Below are 12,433 nucleotides of genomic sequence, written 5' to 3'. Positions count from 1 at the left end.
GAAGCTCCACGTCATCCAGGTTGGTGGGATTTATTGCTGGTCCCCCACACCATGGAAAATATGAGGCGATTAAGGCCCTTCTCATTTAGCTTATCTGCTAAGGAGAGGGCCCGCCAGATTCTTGAAATTCAAGGCCTAGAGGATAGCAAGCCATCTCAGCTGATGGAGAAGATGCTAAATCTGCAAGGAGGGGAAGATCCCCGGATTTTATTCATGGGGACATTCCTACGCCACTTGCCTTCCCGTGTCCAGACGGCGCTAGCCAACACGTCCATTACGGAGCCCCGTGCATTGGCTGAAGAAGCCAACCTTTTTTTCTTGGCTACCCAGCAGCCCGGTGCAGAGGCGCTAGCTGTGACACTCAGCACCCCCGCAACAGTCAAGAAGGCTTGTGGGAGACTGGAGACGACAGCAGCAAGCCGGCGTGGAGACACAGGAGAGTGTTTTACCACGTACGGTTCTGGACCAGCGCGAAGAAGTGTGTTGCTCCGTGCAGCTACAAGCCTCCGGGAAACTGAGGAGCCAGCGCTCGGTAGTGGCCCTGAGCGTTGGCGGGACGAGCAGGCTTCTCTTCGTCAGCGAAAAAGTCTAGGGAAGTTTGTTTTTGTGTGACACGGGAGCTCAACGGAGTGTAGCGGTGAAGCAGGCATTACCCTCCTGTGTGACGTTTCCAAGGGCCTGTCGCGGCCAGTCGTTCCCGCCAGCTGGAGGCATTCTGTTTTGGAGGCAGTGCACGGCCTGTCACAACCCGGTGTTAAGCCTTCGGTGCGCTTGGTGGCCGCAAAGTTCGTCTGGCAAGGGCTGAAAAAGGACGTGAGGACTTGGGCTGGTGAGTGCGTGGCTTGTCAGAGAGGAGGTTTAACCACGTCAACATCGACCTGATTGGTCCATTGTACTCCTCTCAGGGCTTTTCCTACCTCCTCACCATGGTGGAAAGGACGACCCGTTGGCCAGAGGTGGTTCCTCTCGTGTCGACATCAGCCGAAGACATTGCCAGGGCTTTCATTGCGACGTGGGTGTGTCGTTTTGGCACCCCGTCAGACTTTTCCTCGGACAGGGGCTCACAGATCACGTCCGAGCTCTGGAACGCCGTGGCGAGTGGTCTAGGGGTTAAGATGCACATGACTACCGCTTATCACCCTCAAGCTAATGGCCTCTGTGAGCGGTTCCATCGCTCCATGAAGGCGGCCCTCAAGGTCGGCCTCACGGACGGGAATTGGGTCGACAAGCTGCCCTGGGTGATGCTGGGCCTGAGGACGGCACCTAAAGAGGACCTGCAGTGCTCTACGGCTGAGATGGTATACGGTCAGCCGCTGAAGGTTCCTGGGGATTTCCTCCCTAATGCATCGGCTCCCTGGTCGGCGACAGCCCAGCGGGCTTTCCTGCAGGACGTCGCTGGGTCTTTTGCTCCGGTCCCTACTACTCAGCACGGTACTCAAGTGTGCCGGGTGAGCGGAGCTCTGCAGGGCACGTATTTATCCGGCACGACACGCACAGAGGCCCCCTACAACCCCCTTACGATGGACCTTTCTGGGTTTTGGAGCACGGGGACAAGCACCTAGTGGTCAACCTGGGTGGCAAAGCCAAGCACGTCTCGGTAGACCGGGTGAAGGCTGCTCACATGGACTTAGACAAGCCGGTGGTGCTGACCGTGGTTTGGGATTGGGCCATACACACACACTTTTGTGGCCCCCCCCCCCCCCACTTCTAAAATGAATCCGGTGCACCTGATTCATTGGATATAAGCATGTCTTACGTTAACATTTCTTAAAATGTTGTTAATCACATTATTTCAGGCGTCAAACCAAATACACATTTGACTTTAAGACAAGGAACAGGAGTAATTTCAGGGTTTTAGGGTTTGTTCCTGTGGTCGCTCGCTGCCATCAGTGTGTGAATAAGAAGTCAAACATATAAGGCTGCTGTTATTTTGCAGCTTAAAGAATGAATGAGAAAGTTGATTGGTCGATTGGTATTCACACAGATACTATTCAATCACTACATTTCATTTCTACGATATTCTACGCATCCTTTGTTTGAGGGACAGTATCAGACCTAAACGCAGTTCTTCAGCAAAACATTTAAATCTAGTAAACTGTCACTGGAAGCAAAAAAGTTGTATCGGTTTATTTTAACAATGTGATCGCATGATTCCTTCAGGTATTATTGCAAATCTGCTGTCAGCTAGCTAACCTTGAGCTTTCAGACATACTGACAAAACAATTAAACATATGAAACAGACTAACTAATGTTGCCCAACTGTCATTATACTGTTATACTGTATATCTTTATAATATTGACACTTTATAGCATTTCAGTTTTATTCTAAGCTTCTTGATATGAGCCAGACTACAAAGCCCTCACAGACAGCGTCCAGTCGCAGCCATCACACAGACTTCAGTTAGTAACAGGACTGTTTTGCCCTTTGGCATTGTGAAAAGTGATGCTGCATATTTTGGAACTCACTGCACTTACGGACAAAGAATGTTGTTTGTTAAGAATTGTGTTAAAATAACTAGTTTTAATATTCATGTTAATTGTTGCACTTGCATAAAGCTTAATGGGATAAGCCTCACAGTTAAAATGGCACTTTATGTTATCTGCTCACAGCAAGACTAATTCACTCAAACAAAAGGAAAATAAGCTACATACATTTATATTTAGGATTGTAATGAAGGAATTAATGAAACTTAAAATTATAGGTATGATGTAAATATATAAATGTATCCTTTTTGACATGTTAGTTATGTTGTGTTCTTGGTTTAATCAAATTGGAAGTTGCACCAAATGATTTTATAAATTATTTTATAAAATCATTTATAAAAGGCCTTAAATTGGAAGTAGTCTGGGCCGTCTTTTTCACTCAATTCTGCGATAGTTACAGTAGATATAAAATAATGTATACTATAAACATTATATATAAAACATTATTCATGTTGTCAGGGGTGAGGAGAGGAAGAGATGAAGAGGATGAAGTGATGAGGTGATGAAGAGCATGTAAATATTGAGAGGACCTTCAGTCTTTATCTTATTTATTTAACCATGAGGGAGCTCAGCCAACACTAGACATATAAACAACCTCAAATAATCCTCATTAATAAACTCAATTACACCTTATTAATACACTAAATTAAACCTTATTATACACTCAAATAAACCTTAAATGAACTCAAATAAACCTTAAATGAACTCAAATAAACCTTAATAGACTATTAAATAATAACCAATTTGCGTTTCTTTATATTTATATTAATTTATTTTAAACTCTGTTTTGACGGCCTGACCGGTGAAGGTCTGATGACGTCACTCCAACGCTATATAAGGGGCGCCCTGCACGCAGTCTGACAGGCTCCTGCTGAGGAAGACCACAATATGATGAAGAAGATTACAATGATGATGAAGATGAAGGTGATGGTGATAATGGTAATGATGGTCTCTGCTGCTCCTCTTCCTCCTTCACTCCTCAGGTGAGATTTAAATATTAACTTCTCAGAAAAGTTAAATAAACTCTATCGCCTTGAGCTCTATCATTAATATATTTATTAATGTCATTTGTATTATATGTAAGTGCATTTTACATATTTATGTAAAATGTGTTACAGTATGTGTATTTTGTAAATGTTATGCATGCCAACATTAAGCTGTCTTTGGCTCTTTGCTGCTGTAACAATGTACATTTCCCCTCGGTGGGACTACTAAAGACACACACACACACACACACACACACACACACACACACACACACACACACACACACACACACACACACACACACACACACACACACACACACACACACACACACACACACACACACACACACACACACACACACACACACACACACACACACACACACACACACACACACACACACACACACACACACACACACACACACACACACACACACACACACACACACACACACACACACACACACACACACACACACACACACACACACACACACACACACACACACACACACACACACACACACACACACACACACACACACACACACACACTTTGACGTTCAGAAAGCGCTATAGATGCAGAAAATAGCACATTTGAATGACTTTTGATAGAGGGCGCCAAATCCTCCCCCAGAGTGAGCATAGAGTGTGTTTACAGTGCTCCATAGAAAATATCTCTACTTTGGAGTGGAGTTAGGGGACTAACAGCATATTTAATCACATCTACAAATCGAGCCGAAGCTAACAAGCATAGGTCTGTGTGGACACATTAATATAAATATATATTGTGGGGCAAACTTCTGAAGCAATTGGAGTCAGGATTCAAAGAGAAACACGAGGAGAGCTGGAGCTTTGATGGCAAACACTGACGGTTTATTTGGAGCTTCGGCCGGAGAATTCACAAGACATGTCCCGGGCCACGGTTTGACCACACGGTAGAGATGCCTCAATCAATTCTGAAGAACCCTTCCTCTCGTATGAGGTTTGAACTAGTTCAGAGTGTAATAATCAACATTCTTCATTAGTTAGACTAAACAGCTGAGGACACTGAATCACATTAGTTGTCGCTTATGGCTCGGGGTCATCTACACCCCGAGAAGGATGTGTTCCAGGCGTCCCACAACAATAACTATCTCTGACCGAGAGTTGCCCGGTCATAAACTGGTAACAACAACAACATGCTAGGGCAGCCCCTCCTTAAGGGAGATAACGGCTGCCCAAGGTTGGGGATCTGCGTCAGAGGGCAAAAGGTAAACATCTATGGAAATAATTCCCTGACACATAATAATAATATTATTATTATTATTATTATTATTATTATTATTTGTTTAAAGCTGTTTGCAGACCTGAACAGCAGTCTGGAAGAATAATCACAATTAAAAATAATAATAAAAACGGGATATATAATTAGATTCCTTTCCGGACGCAGGTGTGATGGGAACAGCACGGAGACGTTTTGCCTGCAGAACAAAACGGAGGACATAAACACCACATTCTCAGGGTGAATATATATTAATCATTATTAATAACAATAATATGATCAAACAAAAATAATAGTTTAAATAGCACATGAATTATAATAATGTTTAATAATAATCAGCTATATATATAATAATAATAATAATACAATTATTATTATTATTATTATTATTATTATAGCTGATTATTATTGTTATTATAATAATAATATTAATAATAATAATAATAATAATGATGATGTATTTCTTCTTCAGAATCAGGATGAACTCCACAGTGATGGTTACCGTTTTCATCCCCCCCGTGTACATACTGTCTCACTGCTCACCTGACTCTCGCCTGTCTCACCTGTCTCTTACCTGCCTCTCACCTGTCTCTCACCTGCCTCTCACCTGTCTCTCACCTGTCTCTTATCTGTCTCACCTGTCTCTCACCATCTCTCACCTGTCTCTTACCTGTCTCACACCTGCCTCTCACCTGTCTCACCTGTCTCTTATCTGTCTCACCTGTCTCTCACCGTCTCTCACCTGCCCCTCACCTGCCTCTCACCTGTCTCTCACCTGCCTCTCACCTGCCTCTCACCTGTCTCTCACCTGTCTCTTATCTGTCTCACCTGTCTCTCACCATCTCTCACCTGTCTCACACCTGCCTCTCACCTGTCTCTTATCTGTCTCACACCGTCTCTCACCTGTCTCACCTGCCTCTCACCTGTCTCACACCTGCCTCTCACCTGCCTCTCACCTGTCTCACCTGCCTCTCATCTGTCTAATTTGTCTCTCACCTGTCTCTCAACTGCCTCTTACCTGTCTCTCACGTGTCTCACCTGTCTCTCACCTGTCTCTCACCTGTCTCACACCTGCCTCTCACCTGTCTCACCTGCCTCTCATCTGTCTAATCTGTCTCTCACCTGCCTCTCACCTGTCTCTCACCTGTCTCACACCTGCCTCTCACCTGTCTCACCTGCCTCTCATCTGTCTAATCTGTCTCTCACCTGCCTCTCACCTGTCTCTCACCTGCCTCTCACCTGTCTCTCACCTGCCTCTTACCTGTCTCTCACCTGTCTCACCTGTCTCTCACCTGTCTCTCCCCAGGAGGCAGTCCAACACAAAAGGATGTTTCCTCTCCACCTGTCTCACTGCTAACTTGGGCTCCTCTCTGCAGCATGGGGAGGAGATGGCGGGGAGCCAAGTCTCTAACCCCTTGGGACCGGGCAGGAAGTGACATCATTAGCTTCATTAAGTGACGCTCTCAAACGGAGCTCTGTGATTTGCTATTGTCAATAAAGCTTTATTTAACCCTCTCTCAATTAATTCATATACAATAAGAAACTGACCTGTGTTGACATTAATGATGTAAATAAATCAAATAATTCAATAATAATAAAAACAATACAATTATAATAATAGTAAAATAATAATAATAAAACAAATCTTCACGATAAAATAAACACCGCACATACAATTTAACTAATGTCGTTATTTTTCTATTTTGTATTTCTTTTGTATTTATTCTGCCAAATATCACAAAACACACAGTTTCCGAAGTTTCTCTGAGCCACGGCTGCGCGGATCCACTTCCGCTTTGTTCCCTTTAACTTTAACTAAAGTATTCATTTATTTCCGTTTGTTTGTTGTTTGGTGTGACTGCGGCTGCAGCGCCACAGAGAATACAAAGGTGAGCACACACCCACACCCACACAGAGACACACATGTTTTGTTTGTTGGTCTATAAATGAACTGACTCGTGCTCCGTGCTAAACTCTTAGCCATCTTTATTATTCTATGTGAATGGCGAAGCCACACACAGTCTAGAATTCAACATACTGATTAGTGTGAATGCTGTGCAGAGTCTATGGGACGACACTTCAAATCCTTGGTCCTTTTCTTTCACGAAACTGTGTCTCAGGGCTTCTTAACATTTAACAACCTATTAATGTGTCATGACTCATACCCACTTAACGGGAAGAGACTCAGCTAACTGACGATATGAAATTTTTTTACAGAAACAAAACAGAAATCTCACAAGAAGTGTCTAAATTAGCCCTGAGGGAGAAAATGCTAACACACTTAGAACAGAATTCACGGTAGAAATACTTTATCGGATTTGCACAGATTCTAGATATATATATCATCACTGAGCAATCAAAACTCGCGATAGGGGAAGCTAACCCAGACAACACACGACGTAGCTTTTTGGAGCAAAAACGCTAAATAGTCTTACCTTTGCTGTTCTTCTGATCAAAAGTTCTGTTCAATGGCATTAAAACGCATAAAACCCTGCTGAAGGTGTCACGGTGTGTGAAACAAGCAGGACCCAAATGCAGATATAAACTGAGACTTCCTTTATTTCAAGGCTATGATATATATGTACAATGACAAACAGAACACTCACCGCAGAACTAGTCAGAGAACAAGACGAACCGACCAAGACAGACAGACAACCGAGAACTTAAATACACACAAGACTCAATCACACAACAAGACACAGGTGAGGAGGGAGGGGAAAACACAGGGGCACAGGTGAACATAATCAGACCATTAGACACACCAGGGAAACTAATGACAAGAGGAAAACACAGGGAGAAGGACCAGACAATAACCCAAAGGAAAACATGACATGGAAAACAGCAAAAACACCCAAACCTACAAAACTATAAACGTGACATAACATGAGAATCGTGACAGAAGGTTAATCCATTGGTTAATCCAATGTGTCTGTGTCACTTTGAAATGATTACTGATAATCCATCGTCATATTTATGGGTTTTCATACGGTGCTATGATAGCTACACAGTGGCCAGAGCCACTCTGTCACACTAGCCAGAGTATTTTTGTAATCTATGGTAGGGCTAACCCATACAGTGGGGGGGCTCAAGTCAGTATTTGCAATGTAATTACATACACAATCCCCTTGACAGTGAAATGCTACCCGTGAGGTTTAGATTATTTCCCTGTCTCAATCCAAATTGAATTGTATGAAATAAAAAGGCACATTTGTCTTGTAGTAAAGAAAAAGGGCGACCAGGAGCCAATCCTGTAATTTCCACACAGGTGAAAGAGTTGACATGCTGAAACCCCAACCCCTGCAGGGGGGTCTGGGGGGATTGTCCCTCAGGAGATTTTTTGAAATACTAACATAAAATACACATTCTGGTGCTCTGTTGAGAAGAAAAATAAATGAATCTATTACTACACGACATATTTAAACAAATGAATGCCATTTTATTTTTTTGTTACTTTGTTCTGAAAGCTGAACCTGCTGCTCCTCACAGAGAGGAGAGGGAAGAGGCTGTGTGAATTACTTTACATTGTGGATAAGGGTGGATAGCCCCCATTGTTCTGTGTGTCAAAATGAAAGACAACCCACACACCTATCAATCATCAAACCGTGGGGTCTTATTTCATTACGTGTTGATTTCTATCAACACTGTAATGTTGTATCGATGTATATCGAGATGTACTACAGCAAAAGTATTCTCCGTCAGGACTTCCTGCAACAACACCACGCCGTTATCTTGATTCTGATTGGCCAGAAGACATTATCAAAGATGTTCGATTGAGAAGACGATCACTACTTGACAAAAGTTTTCAAAACCGTTTCTAGTCTTCGGTATTTCCAGACAAGTGGCTACTGAAATCAATCTTACTAACTGCTGTGTGTGCAATTTACTCCGCGCGAGATGGCGGACTTTATTTAGCTTACTTTAAAATCATTTTTCATGGTGGGGCTAAGCCATTTCTTGGTATGGATGTAGTGTAGCCTATAGATATAACACTAGATGGCTCATGGGAGATTTTCCAGCGTAGCTCACCGGCCGCCATCTTGCTACAGTCAACAGCTACTCTGGTACGCGATGGTAGCTGTTGTAAGGTGAGTGATCTGCACTAAAATACTCTTAAATCGCTGAAATCTTGACTGATTTACAAACGGTTTAGTTTATTATAAACATTATTAGCATGGCTATGATACAGGATGCTTACTGCGGTCAAGCCAGCCGTCTTTCACTTTTGCGTGGTCAAACCAACCGCCCCTGTATTTCGAGTGTGCGATTAGTTACTGGTTTACGGTAATGCAATAAAACAACTCTGGGAAGCTGGATTTCAAAGTGAAGGATGGCATGTGGTTCATTTCTGTTATTTGCGATTGAGGAACAGGGTCATTTATGAGAATAATTGTAGGACTTATTGCTTCATAAACTTGTTGCACAAATACTATGAACTACTTTTACCTTGTACTTTTTGAGAATGGCAAAATTCCCTCCAGAGAACAAGAAGGAGCATTTTCGTCTAACTTTGATGTGGGATAAAAACATTTCTTCCATAAGTAGTTTATGAGTCTGCCATGTTTGTACTTAATACTTCTAGGACTACTTGCAAACATAATATGAACTACTTTTACTGTGTACTTTTTGAGTAATTTGAGTTTCAAAGTCCCCTCCAGAGAACAAGAATGAGCATTTTTGTCAACTTTAATGTGGTCTAAAAAACATTTCTTCCATAAGTAGTTTATGAAACTGCCATGTTTGTACTTAGTACTTCTTAGACTACTTGCAAACATAATATGAACTACTTTTACTATGTACTTTTTCAGTAATTTGAGTTTCAAAGTCCTCTTCAGCACAGATTTCATCAAGTGATACATACATATATTACCTATGATTTGATTGCATGTACGATAGTTTGGATGTATTTGGAGGATATGGGTTCAATACTCACATCTCTTCTGCATCTTGGCTGTGATTGTCTCGTCATTGATCCTGTAGGGATGAACACAATCCAACAGTTATAGATCAAGTTAAAAATATTTGTTTGTCCTTTGAGTTAGTCAGCTTTAGAGTCCTCAATGATCCAATGCTTTATCACATCACATCATATCTTCTCTGCAAACACTACGACTGACTGTCCACAGCTCTCAGCTGCATGAGAGAGTTAACAAGGCATTAGTCCAGGAAAAAATAAACAGACTATGTTTTTAACTGTAAAATCCCATTTGTCTGTTAAGAAGTTGCACCTGACTGGCAAGTGGATTTGCATTGTCAGCTTGCATTATATTGCTTGTAGAAGAATGCAAGAAAGAACCCTTACTGACCCGAGAGTCTCCAGTCTGCAGTCTGGACTCTCCAGAAGATCTCTCAGCAGCTTCTCTCCTGAATCCTTCAGCTTGTTATTACTCAGGTCCAGATCTCTCAGATGGGAGGGGTTGGACTTCAGAGCTGAGATCAGAGCAGCACAGCTGATCTCTGACAAACTGCAGAACCTCAGTCTGAATAAAGAACACATGATGTTAGTTTAGAAACAATGTTCCTGTTTGAAAAAAGTCAAGGTTTAATAATCTGATATAGCTGGAGAAGTAAAAAATGTAGAAGTTTTTAAAGTGGACACTCCCGAGAAAAAGAGCTCATTCATATTTAAGACAACGTGCTTCACCTTCAATACAAAGTGGAGACTTCACATCTGAAACTCCGCTCCATCTACACTAACTCGTGATGTGCAGCCAGACAAATCAAAACCAACAGAAACGGATTCAACTCAAGATCACAGAGTTTACAAAGATACAAATATGTCAAGATGAATTTTAAAGAAATGTGATCAAAATAAATAGAGAATAATCATTTTAGGAATAGTGGAGACATAAAATCAAGCATCTTCAATTTGAACTATTCAGTCAGTTTAAGCATCATTTAGCTTCTTAAAAATGTTTGAGAAAAAGCAAAACCTGAAATGGTTGGTTGGTGTTTAATAGTTTTAAAGGTCCCACGTCACGGTCATTTCTACTGATCATAATTCCATTGTTGAGGGTCTACTAGAATAGATTTAAATTGTGCAATTTTCCAAACTCACATTGGTTTCTCAAACAGCATCTCTGTAAAGTATGTGTATTCTCCCGTATTCACTCTCTGTCCTAAACGGCTTGTTGGAGCTCCTCCCCCCCCCCCTCTCCCTGTGAGCTCAGTGTGCTCTGATTGGTCAGGACGTTGCGAGGCTCGCTGCTCAGTGAGCTGGCTTACTGGTGAGGTTTCCGGGTCGGCGATACAGCGAGAACAAGCGAAACTCATCCTGAGCACACAAACACTCACAGCCGAAGTAAAAACAATAAGTGTGGCTTGATATTGAGTAAGAAAAAGGTTTCTAACGCTGTGAGAATGGGTCTGCAGAGAGCATCTCTCCGCCATCCCAACTCGTCTATTACCAACCAGGGAGCTCTATGCAAGTCAATGGGACTCCCAGTTATTTGAAAATGTACGCTAAAGGTCCCCCACTGCATTTGATAGTGACGGCAAGGGATCCTGGTGTGTGAGGAGCTCTGCGGATTGGTCCATTTTGGTTCCGGGCATCGCATGACGTCATGCGAAGCCCGGAAGAAACTAAATGGAAAAAGAGTAATCTCCAACGAGGCGTTCTGGGGCAGCAGAGACAGGTCTTCTCTGTGTTAGAGTTTTACTCACTACAGGGTGTACTTTGAGGGTTTTGACTCTGCAGACCTTTACATGCAGAAAAACCTTCATAACACACAAGGGGACGGGTGATAACCAGAAAAGCATGACATGGGACCTTTAATACAAATGTGTATTAACTGTATTAATCTGTTTATCATATCCTTTATGAAAGAAACCGGATAGAGAATATACGATGAATTCCACATGTTTAAAGGATCAGAGTGAATTATGCAGTGTAGGATTTTCTTGTTGCCACAGTCAACACATTTTCTGTAAAATCCCATTTGTCTGTTAAGAAGTTGCAGCTGACTAAAAGGTGGCTTTACATTGCCAGCTTGTATTATATTGCTTTATAATAATGAAAGTAAAGAACCGCAAGATCAAAGAAAAGGAGAAACTGCAGATAAATGGTAACATCACTGATGTGTTCCTCTCTCCCCAGTGAGAGGAACACATCCACCTCCCTGTGTTTAATACAATACTGCTGAGCCAGCAGAGACTGAGTCGACCCCTTACTGACCCGAGAGTCTCCAGTCTGCAGTCTGGACTCTCCAGAAGATCTCTCAGCAGCTTCACTCCTGAATCATTCAGATCGTTGTGACTCAGGTTCAGCTCTCTCAGGTGGGAGGGGTTGGACTTCAGAGCTGAGATCAGAGCAGCACAGCTGATCTCTGACAACCTGCCGCCCATCAGTCTGAATAAAGAACACATGATGTTATTTTAGAAAACAAATATTCAGCGTGAAATATTCAAGGTTTAATCATCAGTTTATAGCTACAGAAGTAGAGAATGAAGAAGTTTAGAAAGTAGAAACTCGAAACATGTTCAAAACTGTAAGACATGCAGAATGACTATGCTAAGTAGCCATGTGCTTTCTGGGGCTAAATCTTTATCAGTAAACCGATTTAACCGTACAAGTTCCTTCAAAATAAGAGTCCCGAACGAAAACTTTACCATAGGAAAATATTGGCATACAAATATAATCACTTCTCTAAAAGGTAACTCATTTTAAATATAGTTAGAAATATTAAAAGGTCATTTA

The 12,433-nt window shown here is 42.2% G+C and overlaps 1 protein-coding gene across 4 annotated transcripts in view; it reads right to left on the bottom strand.

Moving 5' to 3' along the window:
* The window catches only part of LOC307012802 (uncharacterized protein), a 32,525-nt gene that overhangs the window by 11,269 nt on the left and 8,823 nt on the right, over window positions 1-12,433 (bottom strand). For 2 of the 4 annotated variants that reach the window (XM_079639982.1, XM_079639980.1), the window contains exons 8-9: window positions 10,044-10,183; window positions 9,671-9,711 (exon numbers count right to left, since the gene is read on the bottom strand). In XM_079639982.1, coding sequence (XP_079496108.1) covers window positions 9,671-9,711; window positions 10,044-10,183 — 181 coding nt within the window. Of the gene's footprint in view, window positions 1-3,269; window positions 3,353-4,330; window positions 4,940-9,670; window positions 9,712-10,043; window positions 10,184-12,433 lie in introns of those variants that run through there. The other 2 variants (XM_079639983.1, XM_079639981.1) reach the window with 2 other exon arrangements.

The sequence above is a fragment of the Notothenia rossii genome (assembly GCF_949606895.1).
Source record: "Notothenia rossii genome assembly, chromosome: 7".
NCBI lineage: Eukaryota > Metazoa > Chordata > Actinopteri > Perciformes > Nototheniidae > Notothenia > Notothenia rossii.
The sequence above is the reverse complement of the archived record's forward strand: the minus strand, read 5'-3'. Positions and strand labels throughout refer to the sequence as shown.